The 26533-nt window shown below is 36.9% G+C and overlaps 4 protein-coding genes across 7 annotated transcripts in view; 1 reads left to right on the top strand and 3 right to left on the bottom strand.

Moving 5' to 3' along the window:
- Positions 1 to 1349: 1349 nt before the first annotated feature.
- Positions 1350 to 8476, bottom strand: LOC107712422 (uncharacterized). The gene is made up of 21 exons (XM_016517663.1): positions 8384 to 8476; positions 8261 to 8313; positions 8088 to 8180; positions 7881 to 8005; positions 7589 to 7729; positions 7317 to 7370; positions 5769 to 5936; positions 5596 to 5692; positions 5296 to 5513; positions 4699 to 4849; positions 4415 to 4623; positions 4212 to 4329; positions 3667 to 3869; positions 3284 to 3398; positions 3032 to 3201; positions 2855 to 2949; positions 2463 to 2593; positions 2103 to 2292; positions 1869 to 2031; positions 1625 to 1736; positions 1350 to 1556 (listed from the first exon to the last, which is right to left on the bottom strand). Exons 1-21 carry the CDS (start codon positions 8401 to 8403, stop codon positions 1486 to 1488), a joined length of 2697 nt encoding a protein of 898 aa, XP_016373149.1. The 5' UTR covers positions 8404 to 8476; the 3' UTR covers positions 1350 to 1485.
- A 1222-nt stretch (positions 8477 to 9698) lies between these two features.
- On the top strand, positions 9699 to 13161 carry LOC107712424 (potassium voltage-gated channel subfamily S member 3-like). 4 transcript variants are annotated; one of them, XM_016517666.1, is made up of 2 exons: positions 9699 to 9823; positions 11750 to 13161. In XM_016517666.1, the coding sequence occupies exon 2, from the start codon at positions 11804 to 11806 to the stop codon at positions 13082 to 13084; it is 1281 nt and encodes a 426-aa protein (XP_016373152.1). In that variant the 5' UTR covers positions 9699 to 9823; positions 11750 to 11803; the 3' UTR covers positions 13085 to 13161. The 4 variants fall into 4 exon arrangements, with proteins under 4 accessions (XP_016373152.1, XP_016373151.1, XP_016373153.1 ...); XM_016517665.1 differs by having other exon boundaries at positions 9699 to 9819; positions 11747 to 13161; XM_016517667.1 differs by having other exon boundaries at positions 9699 to 9819.
- Positions 13162 to 22330: 9169 nt separating this feature from the next.
- Positions 22331 to 25684, bottom strand: LOC107712407 (disks large-associated protein 2-like; the record flags this gene model as incomplete). Its single annotated transcript, XM_016517647.1, has 2 exons — positions 22331 to 23148; positions 25553 to 25684. Coding segments are annotated over 2 exons (348 nt in total), but the record flags the coding sequence as incomplete, so codon positions are not given.
- A 63-nt stretch (positions 25685 to 25747) lies between these two features.
- Positions 25748 to 26533, bottom strand: part of LOC107712408 (disks large-associated protein 2-like) — a 10444-nt gene continuing 9658 nt past the window's right edge. Inside the window, exons 4-5 of the mRNA XM_016517648.1 lie at positions 26261 to 26352; positions 25748 to 25783 (exon numbers count right to left, since the gene is read on the bottom strand). Coding sequence (XP_016373134.1) covers positions 25748 to 25783; positions 26261 to 26352 — 128 coding nt within the window. The remainder of the gene's footprint in view (positions 25784 to 26260; positions 26353 to 26533) is intronic.

A 26533-nucleotide genomic window follows, 5' to 3' on the forward strand; every position in this document is an offset into this window, starting at 1 on the left:
CTGGAAAGTTTGTAGTTCGGTCGGATATGTCAAAAACAAGTAAGTAAAACAACGCACAAGTTACTTAACGAGAGAGAGAGAGAGAGAGAGAGAGGCAGAGAGAGAGAATATGCAAAGTATGTATACACCTTACGAAATGGTTAATTCATTTGCTTTATTTGACAGTCTTCATTGTATATAATAGTATTTCTAATATTAATAATTACAATCTGCTGTTGCTATTTTTATTTTATTTATTTATTTTCTCTTATTATTCATTTTTTTGTCTCCTTTCTTACTTTGATGGTGTAATCATATTCTGCATTGCACACATCTGAAATGCTTTGGCAATACTGTAACAAATGTCATGCCAATAAAGCACCTTGAACTGAGAGAGAGCGAGCGAGCGAGAGATTAAATAATCTCCTTTTTTGGCCTTTCTAGAGATTGAGAGTCAATGGTCACTATAAACATTCTATAAGAGATATATATCTATATATATCTATCTATCTCAAGACAACCTCTTAATCAAAATGTGTATTTTGAAAACATTAACATTAGTGGACATATTTATACATGCAAACACATATTTCAATATGAACTGCCCCATTCCTGAACAGTATACATTAGTAAATCAAAACTTTCAAAAAAGGTCACAATATTTATTGTGCAGCACAACTGCCAACTATTATCCTTCCTGTTATTAGTAACATTCAGTTAGCAATAGCATACAGTGGCCCAATACAAAACAAATTACATGCTGAGGTGATTGTTTAAACATTGATCATCAACATATAACAGACAACCTACTTGCCTCTTCCTACTTGGGTTTAGTCTGAAGGAACAGCTATAACAATCACTCGTTCACACTAGTTTCTCCGAAGAGTTTAATTCATTTTAGATTAGGAATCAGAATGATTAATATGAAATTCATCCAAAGATCTGGGGAATCAATGATTTCCACCATTTATTTTGATATAAATGGTCCAGGAAAACACACTACATTTATACATTAAATTGCTTTCAACAGTAACATACATCATAGCCATGATTGCATTCTTAATATTTTGTCATGTGGTATATGTTCAGAATTTGAGAATAAAATTCCACTCAGTCGATTGGGTTAAAACGCTTTATTAAGCTTGAGACAATCAAAGCATCTACATTAAGTAATTGCAATGGGAGAGTGTCAGTTACTGACATTTGTGTAATGATTTTGGAAGTTTCACAAGGTAGGTTTTATTAATCACAATGTCCACAGATTCACATCACTGCATCAGCTATATGACATAGTGAGTTTCAAGTTGCACCAAGTGGTGTACAAAACCAGAAATATCCTTGTGTTGATGCCTTCAGAATTAGTCTCACTGCATCAGCTATATGACATAATTTGAGTTTCAAGTTGCACCAAGTGGTGTACAAAACCAGAAATATCCTTGTGTTGATGCCTTCAGAATTAGTCAAGTACATTTCCTGTGATAATTTGGAAATGTAAAACTTACAGGTTTACAGCAACAGAATGGGACCTATAGACACATGCTGCAGCGCTTCCTCTGAAAAGCTTGGACTTCTGCGAACTGTAGAATAGTAAGACCAGTCAGAGATGAGAAACTGCACTTTCACCTGATTGAATTGAAATGGTTACCTCGACTTGAGCTGCTACCAATCAGATTCTGAGCCGCCTCACACTGTTTGTAACAACGCCCATCAGCAGTGTTCTTGGCATGACAAATAACGACGTCACAATGAACGAATACCTAAATGTGCAACGTAAATAAACTGTTAAATGCTTATCGGTTCAATCCACAATACACATGAAAAGAACACTGCAGACATAAGACTCTTAAAGAATTTGTATTAATCCAAATTCTGGAAATTTTTAAACTTACCCTTCTGGCCAATGTGGCATTCTCACTTTTAGAACTCTCATCATCCTCTGTGAAAGTAAATGTTTTAACCTCAAATCTTTTGAAGTGATCTGGGATGTCCACTCTCTCATCTGCGACTACAGGATGGATGATGGTCTGTTCAGGATCTTTAGGATTGGCACATCTGGTTGAGATTAAGAATTAGAACCTTCAAGTATAAATGCTCCACAAACACATGCAATGCTTCAAACATACCCATCAACTATTAAATCCCATCTAGGTTTGGATTCTTTGTCCTCGGTGAGTGTCGCCCAACAATTTCCCAGGGCTACTGCTAACCTGGAGTCCCTGGAGTGATTCATACCCACCTCAAAATAGAGAGGCTGTTTCAGAAACTTTAAAACTGGGTAGTCACCATCATGATAGAAGAGTCGGTAAACCATATCTTGGGGACGAAAAAAAAAAAAGATCTCACATTATACCACATATTGCTCAGACTGACTGGCATTTGTCTTAAACTAGTTAGTATCTTGTGAATGATTCATAATTGCGTGTTATTCCAAAAAACAACACTGGACAAAGTAGTAACTTGCATAGCTAAAGCAGTTTACATACCCTTAGAAAGCCTCAGGCTAATAGTGAGTTCACCCTTCCCAACATCTGCGTACGGCTCCTTAAAGTGTGAAACCGTGTCGAAGCTCATGCTTTGGATGCCGTTTGCGATATAAACGCAGGACACCATGAACCTGTTTGAAATGAGCAGTTTCAATAGAAATAGTAACACTTCATTAACATTTCAGGCATTTTTGTACTTCAAACAAGTGCTTAATGTCATTTAAAGTCATTAGTAAGCAACCAAGTTTACACCAATACTTTAATAAAAGGAAACTGCAAAATGGGTTAAACACTGAAGGATTAAAGGTTTAAACTACCTGCTTGTTTCAGTGGGCAAACCTTAGTGATGCATGAAGTGTTAAAAAAAGAAAAGAAAAAAAAATGCCCCTAACCTGTATTCTGGCTCAGGGTTTTCGGAGGTCTGTGACAAAGGTTCATCTTTCTTCCTGGTGACTTCATTCTCGTATATCATGGTATCCCCAACAAACTGAACAAGCAAAACAGTATGTGAATCACCTTCACATATACAATAGTTGCACAAATGTTTGATGCGCATGTCTTCATTGTACCTTCCGTGTGGTTCCACAACTGGTGACATTAAAGTGGAAATAAGCAAAGTAGTCTTCACTGTCGTAGGGTTTGCAGGCCGGGTCTCTTAGAGAGAGTTCACCGGGATGAAGATGTGGTACCGATTCCAGTTTGGGAAATACCACCGTAATCGTTCCATTAGAAAAACACTCTGGCACAACAATAAAAGAAACTCACAATCATAAAATAGCAACAAGACATTATCAGGACAGTGATGCAAAATACAAACCAACCTGACAATTTTACAAAAAAGGGGCAGGCAAGAGAGAACTCTCTGATACTCCAGTTATTCAAGGAATCGTAAATTTCCACGTCAAGTCTTCCCATGATTCCAGCCAACTGAACAGACTTGAAAATTAAAGGTATAAAAACAGTCAATGGAATTAAGATGATGGTAGCCAATTGTCCATAGACATTATTAGAAAACTTCTATTTTTTGTGCTATACAGAGAAAAAAAATGGGTTTGAAACAACTTAAGTTATTTAACTAATTTTGAATAACTAAATAAATACAATTCAACTGTTCTAATATGTGTGGGCATCACTTATGACTGGTAAACTATACTGTAGTAAGCATCACTAATTACTAGTGCAACCCAGGAAATCTGAATAATACCTCAAAAGCCACAACCGGGGACAGGAATGGCACAATAATGTCAAAATGGGTTTCATTTGAATGATGCTGATATTGCTGCAAAATCTTATTATTCAGCTCCATTTGTCCCAGTTTGATCTTTATTTGGGAACTTGGGGTGGTCCCATATTTGACATAAATGTTGAAGTAGTCCTCATAGCAACTTCCTTCTGGTTGTGGAAGGACTGCAGAAAAAGGGATACAAAGTTAAATATCACAACATCTGAGTTATGCACAATTCTGCTCCTAGAGATCTGCCTTCGTGCAGAGTTTACTGCAGCTCCTCCCAGTCAATGGAGCCACAAACACAATGTAAACACTTGAGCTGGAAAAAAAGCCATTGCTGATTGGCTGATGAAACCAGAATAAGGCAATTACCACAATATTATATTTATATACTCCCTGGATCACACAAGCTTGCCAAACCATGACCCCTTGGCACAAAGAGAGATCTCCAGGAGCAGGACTTTGCTCTGCTCTTGTAGCCAACATGCAGAGTTTTCTTAAATGAGTCTAAAAGGTCTTACCAATGTCAGCTAAAGAAGCTTCTAGTACTATGGAGTGTGCAAATGCCGTATGTTCGGGCATGATGACGAAACCAAAGACAAGAGGAAGTGTGTAGGTCGTTACATCAAGGCGAAAATTCTGCATTACAGATAAAACCATTTTAAGACAAGGCAAACCAAACAAGCTGGGATAACAGCTACATAAACAGAAGTTAAAAGCGTACCTTTATTTGGACTTGAGGATCAGAGAAGGGAACCTGGAGAGTAAAGGCTTTGGTGTCGTTGGAAAAGCTTTGCTCATGCAGGACAATGCCTTTATTGATGATCTCCGAGACAGTGAGCAATTCAGAGACAAAGGTGATATTCAGCAGCTCCACATCAGGTAGGAAGTAACCCAGCAATAAATCAAACACCTTCTGCTTGGGCTGAGTGTCTGATCACATAAAAACAATTCTCTTGAAAAATGTACAAGTAAAGAAAGCCTTTCTGTCCTAAATGCAACACTCACAGTCTATAACTTGGAGCGGCCATGGTGTCAAAGGGGTGGTGATGGGGAACAAGACCTTATATGAGGTCTTATCCAGGCCCTCCTTCCACAGTACCTCAAGCATGGGTTCTATGTTGTAACTGACATGGTACTGGTCATTAAGAACATGACTCTGTAATAATAATAAAAAAATAAAAAATAAAAAAATAAAAAAAAAGTGTTAGTCATTATCTTCAAGTTAAATGCAAAACATAGTTGAAAACCCAACCTTGTAGTATCCATCAGCAGCCCCAATGGGAATCTCAACAACGATATGGGAATCTGTGATGGCCATGACATAGTTACGGCTGCCCATCTCTTCAGTTGTGAACCTTCTGCCATTAACGCCCAAGTGCACCTCCTGGATTTCAACTTCCGATGACACCAAAGGGGTTATGCGCAGAGGAACGTGCCAATAAATCATCTGACCCACAACAGAAGCTCCATCTTAAGTCAAATCAGAGCACAATAAGAACATGACTCTGTAATAATAATAAAAATAAAAAAAAATAAATAAATTAAAAAAAAGTGTTAGTCATTATCTTCAAGTTAAATGCAAAACATAGTTGAAAACCCAACCTTGTAGTATCCATCAGCAGCCCCAATGGGAATCTCAACAACGATATGGGAATCTGTGATGGCCATGACATAGTTACGGCTGCCCATCTCTTCAGTTGTGAACCTTCTGCCATTAACGCCCAAGTGCACCTCCTGGATTTCAACTTCCGATGACACCAAAGGGGTTATGCGCAGAGGAACGTGCCAATAAATCATCTGACCCACAACAGAAGCTCCATCTTAAGTCAAATCAGAGCACAATATGAGTTGTGGAACACCCATATGGCAAAATAACCCAAGTGTGTGTGAATGAAGTCTCACTGATTGGACAGGCAGCTGCCGACTCCACAATAGTCATGACCCAGCGGTCTCGGAACAGGACCACTGATTTGAACACCATCATATCAACATTGTCAACCTAACAAGGAAAAATACTTCAGGCACTAGAGAGAAATTAATGCATCATATATGCTAGCACATAAAACCGTTCATACATTTTGAATAAAGGTTTCAGCCATGTCGAATGGGCTTCGCATGACCAGTCGTGTAGGAGAACTGTAAACACTGTAGCCCATCTCTTGTAGGGCGTCTTCATCAAAAGCCTTCTCTTCAGGGGTGTACAGTAGGATTTTCCAAAGTTGCAAGTTAGGTATAACTGTGGGCTGTTAAAGAGGGACAATGTCAGTTTTTCTGTATCAAAGATAACCATGAAGATATCGGTAAAGAAAAAGACCCACTTACCAAAAAAAATAAAAAAAGTGGTACTTGCACATGCAAAACTTGCAAATGCTAGGGTAGTTGCCAGGACATTACTATACGGTTACCAATCTATTTAGTATTGCGAAGTATTTTTAGTGCATTCTTATACAGTTGCTAGTAGGGCTGCACAATAAATCGAAATGGAATCGAGATCGCGATTCGACAGAAGCTGCGATTGTCATGCGTATCTTTCAGTGAAGCACGGTTCTGTGATCAGCAGTAAATCTCCATCCAAAGGCCAGAGGGCGCTCTCGCGCTGAAACTCCAAATACGCCAAGCAGAAAAAACCCAGGAAATGCCTATCGCTGCAGCTGAATAAACAGAAGATTAAACCACTTTTCATTGATTCAACGTGACTAATAAAACACACAACTACGGCAACATATGGTTTATCGGAGTTCTTATTATAATTTTTATTAAAATAAAGTATATTTATAATGCCGATTCATCATGCAGCCCTAGTTGCTAGGGAGTTTTTAGTAGTTGGTAGGCCAAAATAGGATCCCACCCTCTCCTTCAGTCTATAACTGCATTTGGAATCGCATAGTATCTGAGAGGGTACTTTATTTTATAAGGAACTTACTTTGTAACCATAAAAAAAAAAAAAAAAATACAAATCAAAAATATTGGCATTAGTAGTAAACCATCCAGGTATTTCTCACAAACCTTTTCACGAATACCACTACATTGTAAGTATGCAGATTAAGGCCATGTCCACACATACACTGGTATTTTTATAAACAGTTTTTCCTTCCGTTTTTAAAAAAATCTCCGTCCACATGAAAACGCAAACGCATGCTATGAAGCACTGTCAAGAGCATGCCAAACCAACAGGTGGCGATATAATCTCAACCGTAAAGCCATGTTGGCCAATCAGAAGCCTGAAAAAGTTTCCAGTAGGCAGAGATAACAGCGCAGGCTCCGATGTCACAAGCCAAAAAAAAAAAATCTTCACCCTGGCAGGCGTTTTCAAGAATGTTCACTGGTGCTGCGTTTGCATGTGGACGAACGGCCTAACCGCGTAGAAAAAGCTGCGGTTTTAAAAATAACCGCGTTCGTGTGGACAGGGCCTTAGATGCACTGTATGGGATAAAAAATTTAAAAAAAAACTTGTTTTATTATTTGCCAGGTGAAAATCTTCAAGTGTGATTGTTTATAAGAGTAGCAGCACACGCCTCCTTAAAAACACACAATTTTAGATGACATTCATTTAGTATAAATTGTGCGGGACACCAGTAAAAATGCATACCGAAGCACCAATAAAAACTTTTTTTTATACATACCCACTCTTTTACTGGTTCAATCTTGATTTCTGGTAACGCATTCCTTACGGATACCTGACAGAACATAAACAGGCATGCACAGGCAGGTAGCAATATCACACTTCAACTCCATTGGCACATTAGAACTCTAGTCTTGAGTTATTATCCAATTAGATAAGCATTTTCTTTCAAAATGAACAGCCATCAATCCTATAAACTATCCTGCTGCTATTGGCCAAACTTAAACTTTTTTTCTTAGAAAGTTAAAAAAATGACATTCAAAAGTTACTTGCCTCCATGAAGTTCGTCTCACACAAAATCTCTCGTGAAATCATGGTGTGACTGCAGGACTTGAACACTTCATGGACTTTCTCCGATAGCGTGGGGATTTCATACAGTTTAAACTGCATGGCTACTTTAAACTCCTTGTCACCCTATTCAAAACGGTTGGGTATGTGTAATAAGAAATACAAATCCTTTCCCTCCTAAACACCCACATCACATTTTCTAAATTATTTACATGATAAACTATAGCTTCAGAACTAGATATGGTTAAAGGAATGCTTAATTGATAAAGACACAGACCTGGTTCTCTGCAAAACAACTCTGTAGGGAAGCTGACACTATCGTATTTCCCCAAGGATCAGATTTCTGTGTATAGCCACACTGAGCCGCCAGGTGAGGTGTGACAAGGACTGTATGCGTATTATCTGAAACACCCAGAGGAGGTCTGAATTGATTCCTGTGTGTATTTAACTTATTGGCACACAAACAAATGGATAATTAACTTACTGACTGCATACACCTCTAAAGGACTTCCTGCACTCAAAGAACCGGGGAGGATAAACTGTACTCTATTTCCAAGACATTCAGCTTGGATTCCATCTGCAATCAAGAAATGTGTCCATTAAGTAATGAATTACATGACTTGACACAAAATAGTTTAAACCAATAGCATGGCTTACCTTCAGAGGTATCAGCATGAATGCATATTATAGTGACCATTACCCATAAAGCCCTAAAAGAATCATAAATAAATCAACACATGATGATTTCAAACACACACATTTCCATAGCCTAAGACATACCCTATTTCAAAGCATTCCATTATTTGATATCTTTGTTAATGTATATCATGCAGAAACCATCAACCGTGTCTTCTACTCAAAAGCGCGACCTCAGCAACAGGTGATTAATGAACTGTCTCGTGAGCGTTCCGTCTGATTGCACAGTATTGCGCACAGGTGAGGAACACAAACACCTCGTGCAGCTTCCTGCGCTCTATTACGGGACTCTCCGCCCAGCTAGGTGTGTACCTGGATTTGAAGGTTAACGGAAAACTGCGGGCTTTTGGTGCTTATGGCTATCATGCATTATTGATAAAGTGACTGTTTCTTTAGAGTTTTGCGTCAGTGCGGAAAGGTGCAAATGATTTGGAGCCGGGTGGGTAGGTGATATTTACTTGAATTTATGTTCGCTGTAAGTTTTCTCTCTTTTGCCATTTTTTTCTGATGTCTGATTGTAGTTATGACCCATAGAAAACACTGGGGTTAGATGTCACGTTGGCTGTATTTTAAAATGATTTTCAAAGGACTCTAATAACGTTTTTGAGTCATAAATTCTTGGTTTCTCTAGCAGTAATTTAGAGTGTTTCGAACGTCTAGGAGGCATATTAGGACAATTCATGTGAATTCTGTCTTGCAAGCAAAAATCAGTATTATAATATTTTTTCGCTATAGCTTTGGGGTAAATAAATGAACAATAAATCCGCAATTGAATATATTCAGGCAAGAGTAAACTATAATGAACTGTGTTCTCAAGACAAAGTATGTTTTTTTTTTTAATATATAAACATCAGGTTTCAAATAGTTTTACGTGTTGTCATTATTACTCTATTCTTTGCTGTTTCATTAATTGTTTTATATACTGTTTAACTGCTGAAAAGCCACAAAAAGAGTATTTAAAAGCCTTTATGTATTTACCTTTTGTTTCATATTTACAAAAAGGTAACCTATTCTCAAATCAGTGTCAATAAAAAGTGTCTCCCCATGACTTCAAGGTAACCCAGAATATTAAACATAAGCAGTGCACATGTTGTCAAATATGTCTGTCAAATGCAGTGTTGCATTCTTTTTGAATAATGTCAATCTATATAGACCTATAGAATAAATAGGGTCACATGTTTAATCTGTAATTGTAGTAGGCTCAGAAGATATACACTCTGATGTTGTTAAATTTCAGCCTATGTTGTCTGAGAGGATCTGTTTACAGCAGTGACAGTACCCTGTTGAAAAAAAAAACTGCATATGCTGGTTAGGTATGTTTTGAAGCATGGCAGCTGGTTTAAGCTGGGCATGTGCTGGGCCTAAGCAATTAGCACCTGCTCATAACCATTACCTGGATTTGAAGGTTAACGGAAAACTGCGGGCTTTTGGTGCTTATGGCTATCATGCATTATTGATAAAGTGACTGTTTCTTTAGAGTTTTGCGTCAGTGCGGAAAGGTGCAAATGATTTGGAGCCGGGTGGGTAGGTGATATTTACTTGAATTTATGTTCGCTGTAAGTTTTCTCTCTTTTGCCATTTTTTTCTGATGTCTGATTGTAGTTATGACTCATAGAAAACACTGGGGTTAGATGTCACGTTGGCTGTATTTTAAAATGATTTTCAAAGGACTCTAATAACGTTTTTGAGTCATAAATTCTTGGTTTCTCTAGCAGTAATTTAGAGTGTTTCGAACGTCTAGGAGGCATATTAGGACAATTCATGTGAATTCTGTCTTGCAAGCAAAAATCAGTATTATAATATTTTTTCGCTATAGCTTTGGGGTAAATAAATGAACAATAAATCCGCAATTGAATATATTCAGGCAAGAGTAAACTATAATGAGCTGTGTTCTCAAGACAAAGTATGTTTTTTTTTAAAATATATAAACATCAGGTTTCAAATAGTTTTACGTGTTGTCATTATTACTCTATTCTTTGCTGTTTCGTTAATTGTTTTATATACTGTTTAACTGCTGAAAAGCCACAAAAAGAGTATTTAAAAGCCTTTATGTATTTACCTTTTGTTTCATATTTACAAAAAGGTAACCTATTCTCAAATCAGTGTCAATAAAAAGTGTCTCCCCATGACTTCAAGGTAACCCAGAATATTAAACATAAGCAGTGCACATGTTGTCAAATATGTCTGTCAAATGCAGTGTTGCATTCTTTTTGAATAATGTCAATCTATATAGACCTATAGAATAAATAGGGTCACATGTTTAATCTGTAATTGTAGTAGGCTCAGAAGATATACACTCTGATGTTGTTAAGTTTCAGCCTATGTTGTCTGAGAGGATCTGTTTACAGCAGTGACAGTACCCTGTTGAAAAAAAAAACTGCATATGCTGGTTAGGTATGTTTTGAAGCATGGCAGCTGGTTTAAGCTGGGCATGTGCTGGTCCTAAGCAATTAGCACCTGCTCATAACCATCTTAAACCAGCTCATGACCAACTAAGGACCAGCTTAAACCAGATCAAACCAGCTGCCATGCTTCAAAACATACCTAACCAGCATTTTTTTCAACAGGGTACTGTCACTGCTGTAAATATCCTGTTATATATAATTAAAACAATTCTGATATATAATAATCTATACTAATTTATTTCATTTGAAAAGGTTGCTGCTGAATTTTCAAGAATCCATCAATCCAAATGTCATGGCACACAAATGGCACCATTACCTGAAGATGACCCTTTTATTCATTACACACAATTTTTAACACGTTTGCAAGCTTAAAATAAAAGACCACCAAATTGAAATGCATTGTTTCTTTAATGTCAAATGTAATGTTAGCTTATTGGCAACTTTTTATCAACATCAACACTATATGTAGAAATGTATATTATAATATTTGTGTGGTTTTTCCAACACAATCTCATGGCAATTCACAACATTTTGGCAAATTGGTGGAATTTGTATATGAATTTGTATCTCATTCGTATGTATTTGTATGATGTGCTTATGCTTCACTGTTATGTTTAAGGATTGAGGTTTGGGGTGCACCTTCATGCTTACATTTCTTTTGTTTTCACACTGTTTACATCGTATGAAATTGCCATTGCATATAATAGTTGTTTTCCTATGAGATTGGGTTGGTTTCCATTATTTGTAATTATTTTTTAAAATGTAAACTTCTATTTTAAACTTTAAGGCACTGGTATTTTAAATGGTCCTGTGATGTGACATATACATTTTAAAGTACCATTTATTTCAATTAATATGATAAAAAAAAAAAAAAAAAAAAAAAAAAAGATATTCAGAAACCAGTTAAAAAAAAGAGTATAGCTTGTCATACTGCAGGACTATGATTAAACAAAATTCATTCAAATTTATTTCATTAATTTCATAGATTAAGTAATTTTCAGTGTTGCTGATGTAGCTAACATTCGCATTTCTGTTGTTTTAGTAGAAAATGCAAGTATATCATTGGCAAGACTTCCAGATTCAATGAATCCGTACCACCATGATGTATGGCCAAGTTCTCCACCATCAAGGCAGGGAGGAAGATCTTGTTAACCTCAACGTTGGAGGCATCCAGCACAAGGTGGAGCGCTGCGTTCTGCTCCGGTTCCCCAACACACGTGTGGGTCAGTTAATCCAGTGCTGCAGCGATGCCGCCATCTTGGAACTATGTGATGACTACAGCCCTGCTGAGCAGGAATACTACTTCGACAGAAGCCCGCAAGTCTTCCACTGTGTTCTGAACTTCTACCGTACAGGACACTTTCATGCTCTGGAGGAGCTGTGTGTGTTTTGCTTCAGTCAGGAGATCGAATACTGGGGCATTGGTGAACTGGATCTGGAGGCCTGCTGTCTCGATTGGTTCCTTGAGCGCAAACATGACCGGGAGCAAAACGCGTGTGGCAGGTCTAGTAATGCCACGTCGTCTGGAGAGATCTCCGTTGTGGGGAGTGACCTGTGGAGGTTTGAGGGCACGTGGTGTTCAGATGTTCGCAAGTTCATGTGGCAAACTCTTGAAGATCCCAATCACTCCAAGTGTTCCAAAGGTGTAGCTGTGCTTTCAGTCCTGGTCATTTTGACCTCCATTGTGGCCATGTGTATTCACAGTATGCCTGAATTCAGGTATGCAACTGACAGTGAACATTCTGTTCTGGACTCTCTGGAGCTCATCTGTAACATTTTCTTCTCAGTGGAATTTGTTCTGCGAGTTGTAGCAGCACCTCGCCCATGGACGTTTTTGGGAAACCCTCTGAACATGATTGACATGGCTTCTGTCTTGCCTTTCTATGTGACGCTGGCCTTTGAAAGTTTGGACGAAGGGGATGGGGAGGAAAACCAAAGTCTGGTCAACATGGGGAAGGTGGTTCAGGTTCTCCGGTTAATGAGAGCCTTCAGGGTCCTAAAGCTTGCTCGACATTCAGAAGGGGTGAGAGCTTTTGGAGAAACTCTAAAGAATTGCCAATCCGAGGTGGGTTTGCTCATTCTTTTCATTACTGTTGGAATATCGTTCTTCTCGACTTTTATCTACTACACTGAAAAGGAAGACGCTTCGTCCAAACTCTCTTCTATTCCTGTTTGTTGGTGGTGGGCCATTATTTCAATGACTACGGTGGGCTATGGGGATGTATATCCACAGACAGCAGCTGGGAGGATTGTAGCTACACTTTGCATTCTCTGTGGGTTGCTTGTGGTTTCTTTACCCATCACCATCATCATGAACAACTTTTCTAAGTACTTTGAGAAAAATACAGCTAAGAGGCGCCTTTCAGTAGCTAAAACATAGGAAAATGTCAACCATTTCCCTGTGGTTTAAAATGTTGTCCTTTTGACATACTTTGCATTGATAAAAAAATAAAGCCATCCAACTTCTTGGTGTTTAATACTTCATCATTTTTTTTTTTAAACAACAATGTCTGATGTTTGGAAGAAGTAAATGAAGAATATCAACCAACATTTCATAGTCAAGTCAAATTGCATATTTAGAACAAATGAAAACGAGCAGCACAAAATTCTTTCTTTTCTTCAAAAAAAGTTTAATAGTAGTTCTATGTACAACAAATGCTCATACTTAATATTTAATTATTCAAAGAGGCAGATTGATCAAATCTGAAATTAGGCAAAATACTGAAGCAAAACTAAAGCAGAGAAGGACCAAACCCTTCATAAAATCCTAATCTGCAAAAAACCCAACATTTCATATTTAGATCTATGAATATGACTCGATAAATTATAAATAAAAAAGTATATTAATTGTACAAATACCAAACTATTTGTAAAATGCCAAAACAACTAACAGCAATGAAACATCAAATCATACATTCATTTTTTTTTACGATCCTGCATGCTGTCATAGCTTTATAAAATAATCTTGACAAAGTTCAGTTAAACATGGATTAGAGCAAAAAAAAATTTTTAATTAGGCATATATTCATTTATCAATATATGTATTTTAAATAAATAATGTATATTTGGCATTAGATTCATCCTTATTATTGATATATTTAATGATTCAAAACAAGTTTGAAGCCAAACCACTCTCAAAAACTCACTTTTATAGCCCATTTATGAGAGGTCTCACTTATTCAAACCACATTACATCAGATGTGCTGGAAAACAAACGAGAAAAACCCTCCCCTTGACGAATTAGTCATGAGAAACTAAGACCAACGTATTTTCATACTGGGAGCATGGTTAACCTTTGAGACTAAAAACTGTGAATGCACAGCAAAACTGCCTGAAATCCCACCTCGCGCTCTGAAAAGTCAATTGAGCACCACAGACAGACCTCAACATCCTGCTTTGTCTAAGACTTTGATTTTTCAGAGCATTTGAAATGTAAAGAATCATTATTTTCACATAGTCTACCAAAGCAAGAATGTCTAATTGTGTCTGTGCCATGATCCTTTAATGAAACCCTTCAGGTTATTGCTGAACAGGCAGCGAAACATCTGTACTTAAGATCTACAGCTGAACAATCATTCAGCTGCCTGTAATACTGTGATTTCTTTGCAGAGAAGCCTTGAATAGGTGGACAACAGACAAATGAAAAGGGAGGGTGGGGTAGAGAACAACTGGTTAAGGGTATAATGTTTAATTTTGTAATTATAAGCAATTACATATATATTTAAAAGATAATCATGCCGTTTGGAGGGCGGACAGTGAGGCCTACACACTACTGAACATATTGTTTCTGTGTAAGTACGTGAGTGTATGCATGTTGATTGTCCTGTCAAAACCAGTCCATGCCTATATGAATCCAACACACCTCTATGACAAAGCACCAGTTTTAACCTCTCAAATGTCTCAATGTATTTTTAAACAGTGGTTTAGATTGATTCACATTTTCAGTAAAAGAAATAACAGCATTGTTCATAGAACAACAGCCGTCTTTGCATTATGGAGGAACTGACCCTCAAAGAGGAGAATCGGAAACTAACAAAACCTATTAAAGGGCTTCCCTGCAGTATGTCAGTAAACTGAAAGTTGGCAGCACAGTTTTTTTTTTTAGCAATGATGTAATGCGTTTGCGATGCAACTTTACTGTGTATCTGTGCACACACTGGCCACAACTTTATAAAATGTTTTTTATAGGCGAGAAATATCCTCAGGGGAAGTGGTGAATAAATAAACTGTGACCATGTTGAAAAGAGCAGCGTTGCTGGTCACCAGCATGTTGTGGTTTAGATGCGGTGAGTGTCCCTTCTTAACTAGCTTAACCAGGAGGACTGTACTGCCCTATAAATGCAAATGCAGTAACTACAGCAACTGAGAGAAACAGCTTGATTCATTCATTCATTCATTTAAGATGAACTTTGAATATGCATAATTGAGCCAAATTGGATAGATCCGAGTCGGTCGTTACTCAATTTTGACTATTTTGCCTTTGTAGTCCAACCTAGGTCAACCAGCATCACTAGACAGATCACGTGTTGACTAGTATTTTTTGCTGGTGAACAGCAAAGCTATGCTGGTCCACCAGCTAGACCAGCATCATACCAGCTCTAATTTGTCTTTTCAACAGGGTTGCAAGGCATTTTTTGTTATTCCCCCAAAAAATATAGTCACGGAAATGGGTAAAACATAGTTTCTGTGAATAAGTGTCTCTTCTGAAATTCAGAAAGTCAGACTAGAGCTGCTGCATAGTAGAAAGGCATGACAAATCGCTCTGTTAGCCTTGAACTGATCGCAGAGAGACTCAGTACTAGTAGAGAGACTTTATTAGCACTAGTGTAGTGTCCCGCCATTAATACCACACACTAAGAGGTAATGACACCATGTGCCTGCCATGTATTTATACACTATTGCACATTCTGGCAAGTCTGGTAGAGTGTGTAAGCACGCGAGAGGTGGACACTGGCATTTAGTCTGATACTCTGTATTGTTTTGTAGAGATGAACAATGTGGAGCCCTCATGTGTCCGTCATAACAGAGGACAGATATAAATCAAAACTGAAGTTACCTGCATTTAACACTTCCCTCAGTCTTAAGGTGCGGTCACGCTAACCAAATTTCAGATGGTGCAATGAATATGGGCAACAGGATATAATGTCACATAGTTATAAATCAGAAAAAAAAACAGGTTTTTAATCAACCCAGGCTTATTGGAAAACCGTTCCTGTGGTGACATTTCTGCAAAATGATATCATGCTGCTTCTCCCTTGTTTCACTGTAATTTCAAAGTGAAATGACTAGTGAGTGGCGGTAATAGTGCATTTAGTTTGATCCGAAACAGATGAACGCGAGTCAAGCTAAGTTTTATAACACTGGCTTTTGTATCACAGCAGTTCTGAAATGAAATGTCTATTGAGTGGCACTAAAAGGTTAATGCTCTGTCACTAAACCCAACCAATAGTGTTAACAAAAGCAAACATGAGAGAAAAACACTGAAGCATCCATGCCATTTTTAAGGCATGACAAATCGCTCTGTTTGCCTTGAACTGATCGCAGAGAGACTCAGTACTAGTAGAGAGACTTTACTAGCACTAGTGTAGTGTAATGACCACACACTAAGAGGTAATGACACCATGTGCCTGCCATGTATTTATACACTATTGCACATTCTGGCAAGTCTGGTAGAGTGTGTAAGCACGCGAGAGGTGGACCATGCATTTAGTCTAATACTGTGTATTGTGTTTTTTAGAGATGAATGATGTGAAGCCCTCATGTGTTCATCATAACAGAGCACAGATATTGATCAAAACTAAAGTTACCTGCATTTAACGCTTTCATCAGTCTTAAGGTGCGGTCACACTAACCACATTTGAGATGCTGCAATGAATATGGGCAACAAGATCTGATGTCACATATTCATTAAGTAAGGGATAATCAACGGCTAGCCGTGCAATAAAGGATTTTAAATGCACGATGTGGAGGCAAAGAACCGCCCGACGCAAACTGCATTTAAAATCCTTTAATGCACAGCTAGCCGTTGATTATCCCGCTTATTCCATGGTCATTTGCCAAGTTATAGACAATATTTGACAGTTATTTTCGTCAGTTACGGCACGTTAGCGCTAGCATTCAGCCCGCTTCAAATCATACACAGAGATGAAATAGTGCGGTAAGACCACATTTATTTGAATTAATTATAGCATGTATTTCAATTAATTATCGATCGATCGTTTGAGAGAGAGAGAGACAGAGAGAGATGACAGTTGTGTGTACCTGCGTGCTGTGTCTGCGCGTCTCTCTGTACAAACAATTACTTCAAAAACAGTGATTTTACCACCTCGTTGCTGAGGAATATAATGTAGCGATCTAGTATCTAGGCTATTTTATTAATGAAAATCACGGGGAAGCATTGACAACGAGTTTGTGTGTGCAGCGCAATCAGCGATCTCTGACCTCTCTCTCTCTCTCTCTCTCTCTGTGTGTGTGTGTTGGTTAGTGTGCATCAATTAAAGCAGCGCATTAATATAGAACGGTGATTAAACTGACTTGGAACTACTTGTGCATTAAACGGTTTTACTGCATACCTGCCAGCCAATCAGAATGCAGTATTCAGACAGGCCATGGAATAATACATAATAAATTGCAAATAACCAATACATTTGTAATCGACCCAGGCTCACTGGAAAAATGTTTCTGTGGTGACATTTCTGCAAAATGATATAATTCTCCTTCAATTCATGGCTTTTTCAAAGTGAATTGTTCAGTGAGTGATGCTAAAAGTATGTTTCGTTTTAACCAAAACAGATGAACGTGAGTCTGGCAACATTTCATTACACTGGTTGTTGTACATATCGCGGGAGTTCGGAAATTAAATGTCAACCTAAAAGGTTAATGCTCTATCGCGCTTGAAAGTCACACCAACAGTAAACCCAACCGATAGTGTTAACCAAAGAAATTGCGAAATAAAAATGCTGAACCATCCATGTAATTGTTGTTCGAATCTACAAGTCTGTGAGCTCTTTTACTGAGTCTTGTGACTTGTGTTTCACAGGACTCATTCTTGAGCACTCCGCATCTCAAGTTAAATATACCGGGTGCGCTTTCGAGCATGTTCATTACCTCAGAAAAGCCATAAAGTACATAAGGAGCTGGTTATGTGAAATAAAAGTATGTTATAGGAGTTTTGCAAAAATGTAGGTAGGCACGTTTTTCCAATGAGCATTTATTGCTTGAAATATTGAATGCTATTTTCTATCTACTCCACCTTTTCATTAAACGGCAAACTATGCAGCTTTGAGGCTGGCTTTCTACAAACTGCAGATTTCTCACTATATGAATTTGCAGATCCAAGTTTACCTTACTTTACCTTTCACTCAACTGTGCTCATCTGTGTATGAACATAGTTTTCATAGTTTAATGTGACCGCACCTTTAGACTTCCATGTTGATAAAACACTATATTAATACCTCTAATAGCTGTCAATAATTTTCTAACATTTATACTGAACATATCACTATCACACAGTCAGAAAATTATGTTCGAAGCAAAAAAAAAAAAAAAAGATCCACAGATTATGCATCTGTTTTAACATTTTTGAGCCCCTAGTTGATCAGATGATCTGAAATGCATGACACGAAATAATACTGCAGGGTTTCGCCAGTCTTCGACCATAAGCAAACATTTTCTCTGCATAAGCTGTATCTCATGCAAATCATTTTAAGTCTCCAACACTGATTATAAGGCACCTATGGATGTTTCCACCTTTTATAATCGCCGATATCTGCTAGATCTCTACTAAAAAAAAAAAAAATAGACGGACACATGGCATGGCATGGCATTTACACAAGCAGCGATACACCTATGCCACAACTTATCAGCACTGCCTGAACGCGTTATTTCATGACAATATCTTTTAAAACAGGGAAGGAAGTTTCTTTGAAAAGGGGACCTAGTTGTAAAGTACTCTTAAGTTGGACTACAATATGTAAATCATTGAGAAAGACACTAGGCCCCTCTAGTGGCTGTAACCATAAAATGCAATTTTATGTAATTTTCCCCCACCAGATGGCATCAGAGACACTCAGTGACTCAATTCCAATTCCAACAGATGGTTGGTTTTTGATGAACAGGACTGAAATTGTGTCTTTATTTGTTTTTTGTTTTTTTTGGTGAAATAATGTACAAAACTGCTTATTTGCTTATATTTTCTTAAAAATATCCAGAATAAAGGTAAATATCATAAAAATTACCAAACAGTAATAGAAAAACCTACATAAATATTTAGAAAAAAATATATAAAAATGGATCAATATAAGATTTCTGGACCAAAAAAAAAAAATTAGTGTCATTTTTAGCCTTCGGGTCATTTTGACCCGCGAAGGACACTTTTTGTTATAGGTTCGGGAGGGACGGATGAGGGTTTTGAGAGCTTCTTTTGTGCTCAATGTGAGGATTAAACTAATGGAGTTCTGATCAACAATTTGTAAAGATAACGAGATGATAGTAAACCAGTTTTTGGTTGAAATATCCCTTGCTTTAAATGTGGCATTAAAACTAATCATTACCCAATTAATTTTTCCTGTACAAGTCTGAATTTACTCCTAAAATGAGCTGAAACATTTATTGACAAATCCCTTTTTTTCTGCTGCTTCTTCATTTTTTAAAAATGTTTTACTTATATATATATTTATTTTTATTATTATTTTATTTATTCATTTTTTTTTTTTGCAAGAGCAGGGCAGTACATTCACAATGCTTTTTTCTTAAGATGCTGTAAGGCTGCCAGGTAAAGGAAATAGCTAAAAAGCCAGGGATTTATATGCTGCTTTCTAACGCCTTATGAATGTAAGCAGCAGTTATGCTAAGAGGATAGACAGTACCGCTAGCAACGTAGCAAACGGCCATCTCTAGATAGTTAGGCCTGGAACCAGGGCGAAAAATCCCGCAGTCAGAGTTGTGGACAGTTAAAATTCATCATTGTGCCAGTAAAAATAATTAATAACTGCTGTTAAATAACTGTTGTATTTACAAATATAAGGTACGGAATCTAATGCTGCTGTTGGTTATTATTTAGTCCACAATCGAGGTTATAAAGAACCTAAAGCCAAATTAGAAATAAAAAAGTGAATTGTTGCCACCCAATCTAAAATATGGTATTTGAATTCAACAATTCATCATAGAGACCCCTATTGCACACCCGGGTTTCTGTTCTCAAAAGTGACAAGGCAGATGGACACATTGTTGTGCAAATGCTGGACCGAAAAGTGTGATATACAAAAAGCTTAACTGTCTAACCTAAAATAAATATATTTCTTTTCAACAAACCAGTGACCATAAATATGATAATCCGAGATGAGACACCATGTTAAACCTCCCTTTAAAAAGTCCACAGGTGGTTTATAGTGCTGTGCAGAAAAGGAGAGGAGGGGGCTTCTACATTTTAGAGTATAAAGCAGCACCATTTACAGTAATATTATTAAAGTTTCTTTTGCACCTTTATGTCACAGACTACCTTGAGTGGTGAACATTGAGGAAGATTAGTGTTGTAAATATTTCTCTGTAAATGTTTTTGTGTAAAACCGGTGGTCAGTCAATGAAAGTCAAGCTATGACTGAATGATATCAAGGCCTTTTTGGGCTGAATGGACTTTAAACCTTAGCCATAGAATAAAATGATTTTTTTAAACTCTCTTTGACAGTGCAGTTAAGTCAGAACTAGATTTAATCTCTATTAACCCTGAAGCTAAAACTAAATTGAAGTCTAGAAGCAAAACCTTCGTGCGAATCCCCCACTGCGACAACATCACGAGGATCAAGATCAACATTTCCGTTGGAAATACAAATGTGGATCATTTAAGAAGTAGAACTGCTTTGTAACGCCTTTTGAGCAGTAAAGACTTTGCAACCTTAAAGAAATTGCGATCTTAAATTTGCTTATTTAAATCTAAACTCCATACTAAGTCAAGTTTAGAGTCATTTTAGTTTTCTGTTCGTGGGAATGATGCTGTGGATGAAGTGGCTATGCTGTGACATTAGTTTTGTGCCAGTGCTGTAGAATACATTTTCTGAAAGGAGTGTTAACTGTGCCTATGCTGAGGGCTAGACTTTGGCTTTGTTCAGACAGGCAGCAAAATTCCGATTTATTTTTATTTTCTTTCTTTCTTTTTTTGGAATCCGATGTTTCCAAACATACAAATGTGGATCATTTAAGAAGTAGAACTGCTTTGTAACGCCTTTTGAGCAGTAAAGACTTTGCAACCTTAAAGAAATTGCGATCTTAAATTTGCTTATTTAAATCTAAACTCCATACTAAGTCAAGTTTAGAGTCATTTTAGTTTTCTGTTCGTGGGAATGATGCTGTGGATGAAGTGGCTATGCTGTGACATTAGTTTTGTGCCAGTGCTGTAGAATACATTTTCTGAAAGGAGTGTTAACTGTGCCTATGCTGAGGGCTAGACTTTGGCTTTGTTCAGACAGGCCACAAAAATCTGATTTTTTTTTTTTTTTTTTGGAGTCTGATGTTTCCAAATTACATCCATATGTGGTCTGAAATCGGTTTAAAATCTGTTGGAATGTGTCTGAACAGTCAAATTAGTTTTTAGTCATTCCAAAAGCATCACATTCCGTATGTCTCTTTTTTTCTTTAATTTTTTTCCCTCATATATTAAATTATATGACATTTGATGGAGCCCCTAAGAGGACATGGTGTTGGAAAAAAATATGAGATGGGAATGAAAATTATATGTGACCCTGGACCACAAAACCAGTCATAAGGGTAAATTTTACGAAATTGAGATTTATATATCATCTGAAAGCTGAATAAATAAGCTTTCCATTGATGTGTGGTATTATATGGATAGGACAATATTTGGCCGAGATACAACTTTTTGAAAATCTGGAATCTGAGGGAGCAAAAAAAAAATCAAAATATTGAGAAAATCGCCTTTAAAGTTGTCCAAATGAAGTTCTTAGCAATGCATATTACTAATCAAAAACTAAGTTTTCATATATTTACAGTAGGAAATTTACAACATATCTTGATGGAACATGATCTTTACTTAATATCCTAATGATTTTTGGCTATAATATAAAAAAATCTATAATTTTGACCCATACAATGTATTTTTGGCTATTGCTACAAATATCCCCCAGCGACTTAAGACTGGTTTTGTGGTCCAGGGTCACATATATCTAAGCATTTTCTCGCAAAAGTATTGTGTTCCCTCAAGAAACATTGCAGTGGTTCACAAATCTTTTTTGTGTTCTTTCGCAAACGTAAAAGAACACATTTCTTGCATTGCCCCAACAAATGTTGCATTCACCCACAAAAGCATTGGAATATAGCCACCTCATATTATTTCCAACACAAACGTTTCGCGAGCGAATGAAAAGTTTCTCAGGGGAACGCAAACGTTTTTGTGCAAGAACACAAACGTTTAGTGAGAGAAAGCAACATTTCTTAGGGGAAAGCAAAGGTTTTGCGAGAAGAGCAAACGTTTCACAAGAAAGCGCAAAGCTTCTCAGGAAAATGTAAACGTTTTTTGAGAGAACGCAAACGTTTTGTGAGAGAATGCGAAGTTTCTCAGGGGAACGCAAAAGTTACGCGAGAGAATGCAAAGGTTTCCAGAGGAACGTAACAGAACGCAAATGTTTTGTGAGAGAATGCAGTTTCTCAGGGGAACGCAATATTTTTTCAAGAGAACGCGAGAGTTTCGCGAGAGAACATAAAAGCATTGAAATATAATTTTCCATCACCATGTCCCTATGGCTCCATAAAATTCATGTCATAAATAGTGAGTGAATGAGTCAGTGGTTTTGGACACAGTATGCGCATGAATGTTAATATAATAATTGCTAATGAACTAATCGCTCTCACACATCTCATGGCGGGATTGTTACTTTAATCACTACTATTGCAACCGTGTCCTAATTGCATCCTAAAAATTGGATGTGAAAACCAAATCGGATTTGTGTGCAGTGTGGACAAAGCCTTAGTTTTGGCCTCTGAATGAACTTAAAACTGAAATACAAACTGGGTTGCAGTAGCTGCAGGCCTTGGAGTGCATAGACTGCCATGACCTCTTTGCATTGAGCTCTGTTTGAGGCATATATAAACTCACCACTATTCTCAGCTCAGAGTAGATGATGAGCAGAGGAAGAATACTTGTAACAGATGGGAGAATGTGAACGGGCGGAGCAGTGACATGGAGCAGAATGGATGTACCCTGTTGTTATGTGCGTTTCATAAACGTGTTTGGGCTTCAGGGATGTAGATCTCTATGCTGTCAGCCCGCTCTGTAACTGAGCTCTGACGGAAAGACGCAGCCCGTTTTGCAGCTAGGAGCCTACGGCGGGCCTCTTGCCTCTGTCGGTCCTGCAGATCCAAGGATCGCTCGCGCATGACAGCTCCACGACCTTTAGGAGGCCTCTTTGTAACAGGAGGTGGCCATTTTCTTTCCTGAGGTAAAGGAGTAGAGTTTGTTATCATTTCCTTGGTTTATTAGAATTTGTATCAATGCAACAAAACAATTTAGTGCAAATAATTCAAATAAAAAAAATCTGTGATTTTCTTATTTATTGTGAAAACAAATGCACAAAATTAACTTAGTGGGGAAAAAAATAACTGACAGCTCTCATTTAAACAGAGCACAAAAGCATCACTATATTAAATTTTTTAAATTAAATGATAAAAAAGATTAAGGCTTTTGATTATACTGTGATGTTGAATGGCTATATTTACTCATTTTATCCCAGGAAATTGATTAAAAAATAAATTTAATAGGAGGCATCAGAATCAGCATCAGTATTAGTAATTATATATACATGTTGATATGTAAATATATATAAACTATCAGTGTTGGGGAAAGTTACTTTTAAAATTAATGCATTACAATATTGCGTTACTCCCTAAAAAAGTAACTAATTGCGTTACCTAGTTACTTTTTATGGAAAGTAATGTGTTAAATTACTTTTGTGTTACTTTTTCTCATCTGGCCTGGGCTTGCTTGTTTGTTTTTAATATAAAAAAAAGTTATATTTTTGGCAAATATAAAAGCCCTTTCACACCAAAAGTGAAATGAATAAGGCTGAAGGAAATGGGTCCCACTTTATATTGTGGCCCTAATACCTGTGTACTTACATAGTAACTAGATGTGTACGTAGTATGTAACCACAGTGTAAGTACACATTGGTACATAGTATCTACAGCTGTAATGTTTGTGTAACTACACATATGTAACAACCCACTGAATGGTATGTGTAAATACAAATGTGTAACAGGACATTGGTAACAACACTTTTTTCTTTAGTTACAGAAATATTACAGCTCTAGATACTATGTACCAATGTGTAGTTACACTGTGGTTACATACTACGTACACATCTAGTTACTATGTAAGTACACAGGTATTAGGGCCACTTAATATAAAGTGGGACCGTTGAATTGGATCACTGAAGGTCAGCACTGGTTAATAAAATGTGATTAAATACATAAAGGATTTTTGTGTTAACATTTAATTATTGCAGGTTTTCTGAGTTTGCTTTTCACTGTTTTTTTATTCATTTTGAGGAATACTGAATGTTTTTTTTGTTTTTTTGCAAGTGAGATGAGTAAATGCATGTTTAGTCTAGAATATTAGTCTCATTTAGTCACATTTACTGTAGTCAATCATGTTTACACAACACACACTTACTCCCGATTTCTCTCAACATGAAATCACGAGAGCTGTCAGTCAATAAATGGGAAAACAAAGTAACTATCATTACTTATTTGAAAAAGTAACTTGTAAATTAAAAAGTAATGTGACTTAGCTACTAGTTTAACTACTAGCTACTAGCTTACTAGTTACTTGAAAAAAAAAATCTGATTATATAACTCACATTACTTGTAATGTGTTACCCGCATCACTGTAAACCATTCTAAAGTTTGGGGTCTGTAAGATTTTTTAATGGTTTTGAAAGAAGACTCACCAAGGCTGCAGTAAAATACAGTAAAATATTTTAAATTTATTATTAAAAATAAATATATTTTTAAAGTAAAATATTATTACAATTTAAAATCACTGTTTTCTATTTGAATATATTTTCAAATGTAATTTTATTTGACATATATACCTATAATTGCCTATTGAGTGTAAATGAATGTTTTGACCCTGTTTAGCTGATAGTTGTGTGTGAGCAGTGAAGCTGTCTGCTGTTTTTGACAAAAAAATCCTCTGGGTACAGTAAGTTCTTTTGATTCTCAGCATGCGCTGCACGTTTGAGATCTTCCCCACAGTGGCGCAGTGATATCGAGACCCAGCTTCGCCACTCAGGACAACTGAAGGACTCATACACTCTCACTTATCACAAACGCCAATGAGCAGGAGGCAATGCAGATATGTGAACTTTTGAAGAGCATGATTTGTTTCATTTCAGTTATTTTGTCTTGGGTTATGGAGCTTTTTCAGGGTCATGTAAAATAATGATAATATAAAAACGTATGAGAAAGTGGTGTAAACTTATGACCCCTTGAGGAATCACATCAAATAAGCATCCTGATCACTACTTGCGCATGACTGCACCAAGTGCCATGAATTAATAGATTATCATGAATAATCACTAGAGGTCACTAAAGTCCAGCTTCACTTTCATCATCTCTTATCCAAACAATGATACAAATAGAATATTTGCTGTTTATTCTGGCTACATCCTCTCTTCTCTGTTAATGATGCTTCGCTAAACTGTTCAGTCTCTTGGAAGCTCATACTAGAGAGGACAAGCTGGTCTCTGCCTGTCCGTGTGAATGTATTACAACATCCATCATTTCACAATCTCCAGAGAGAGAGAGAGAGAGAGAGAGAGAGAGAGAGAGAAACAATTACCTTCTTCTCTGGACTCTCCACTATCCTCCACTCATTACTCTTGATTTGCTGCAGCTCATCAAACTTGGCAGTGACATCCTCAATGGAGAGCTGCAGGAGATCCCAGAACCCAGCCAGGTCCTGAGCCGTGGGGCGTCACTAAACAAACCCTTTAAAGTGTCATTCAACTACCAATTAATGTCAGGATCTTTACACTCACACAGCTTGAAACTGGTTAAAGCTCCTTTCAGGCTGAAATCATATTTAGTGGAGATGACACTGCAACTAATCAATGTGTATTTCAGTCAGTTAGAGACAATGCACAATACATTTAGACCTTTTATAAAATAATATATTGCTTTATTGATCATTTTTTGATTTTATACATTTTTTAAACTGTCAATGTGGAAAAAAGTCAACAAAGATATTTCTGATTAAAATAATATCTTGCACAAGTTTGCTTCTCAATTTTATTGGCTTTTAAGGATCTTTTTTTTAAAAATGTGAACATTATAAGATGCTGAAAAGCTAGTATTTAACCTTGTTTTGACCAAAAACTAAAGACTTACAAGAATGCAAGGTAAACACTTACAAATACTTCCTAATGAACTGCCTTTCAAAGAGGCAAACTGAATCTTTTATGACAGAACTGGTGCATGGTTGATGTATTTTATGATGCAAAAGGAGCATTAAAGTATATCTCATGGGGATCGTAGAAATGCCACATACCAAATTTTGCTGACACAACCAGTAAAACTGCTGGAATTTCTGGGACATTAGGAGGTGAGCACTGCCCACAGCACTCCGGATCTTCCCAAGAACTGCAAAACATTATTAGATAGAAAAATATACACAATAAATTATATATATATATATATATAATTAAAGTATGTTATTACTTTAAATATAATAATTTCATATATTGATATATTTCTGGGGGCGGTGACAATTTTGTATGAAATTGACCAATGTGAAATACAGAATATATATATATATATATAT

This window comes from Sinocyclocheilus rhinocerous, unplaced genomic scaffold, assembly GCF_001515625.1.
Source record: "Sinocyclocheilus rhinocerous isolate Xijiao unplaced genomic scaffold, SAMN03320098_v1.1 scaffold2613, whole genome shotgun sequence".
Taxonomy (NCBI): domain Eukaryota; kingdom Metazoa; phylum Chordata; class Actinopteri; order Cypriniformes; family Cyprinidae; genus Sinocyclocheilus; species Sinocyclocheilus rhinocerous.

Excerpts from the sequence above, each read along its gene's own strand:
- LOC107712424 (XM_016517666.1), top strand. The coding sequence starts at position 11,804 with ATGATGTATGGCCAAGTTCTCCACCATCAAGGCAGGGAGGAAGATCTT.
- LOC107712422 (XM_016517663.1), bottom strand. The coding sequence starts at position 8,403 with ATGGAATGCTTTGAAATAGG. Across the intron at positions 8,181-8,260 it reads TCATGCTGATACCTCTGAAG|ATGGAATCCAAGCTGAATGT; the intron begins GTAAGCCATGCT and ends TCTTGATTGCAG. Across the intron at positions 3,399-3,666 it reads CCCCGGTTGTGGCTTTTGAG|TCTGTTCAGTTGGCTGGAAT; the intron begins GTATTATTCAGA and ends TTAATTTTCAAG.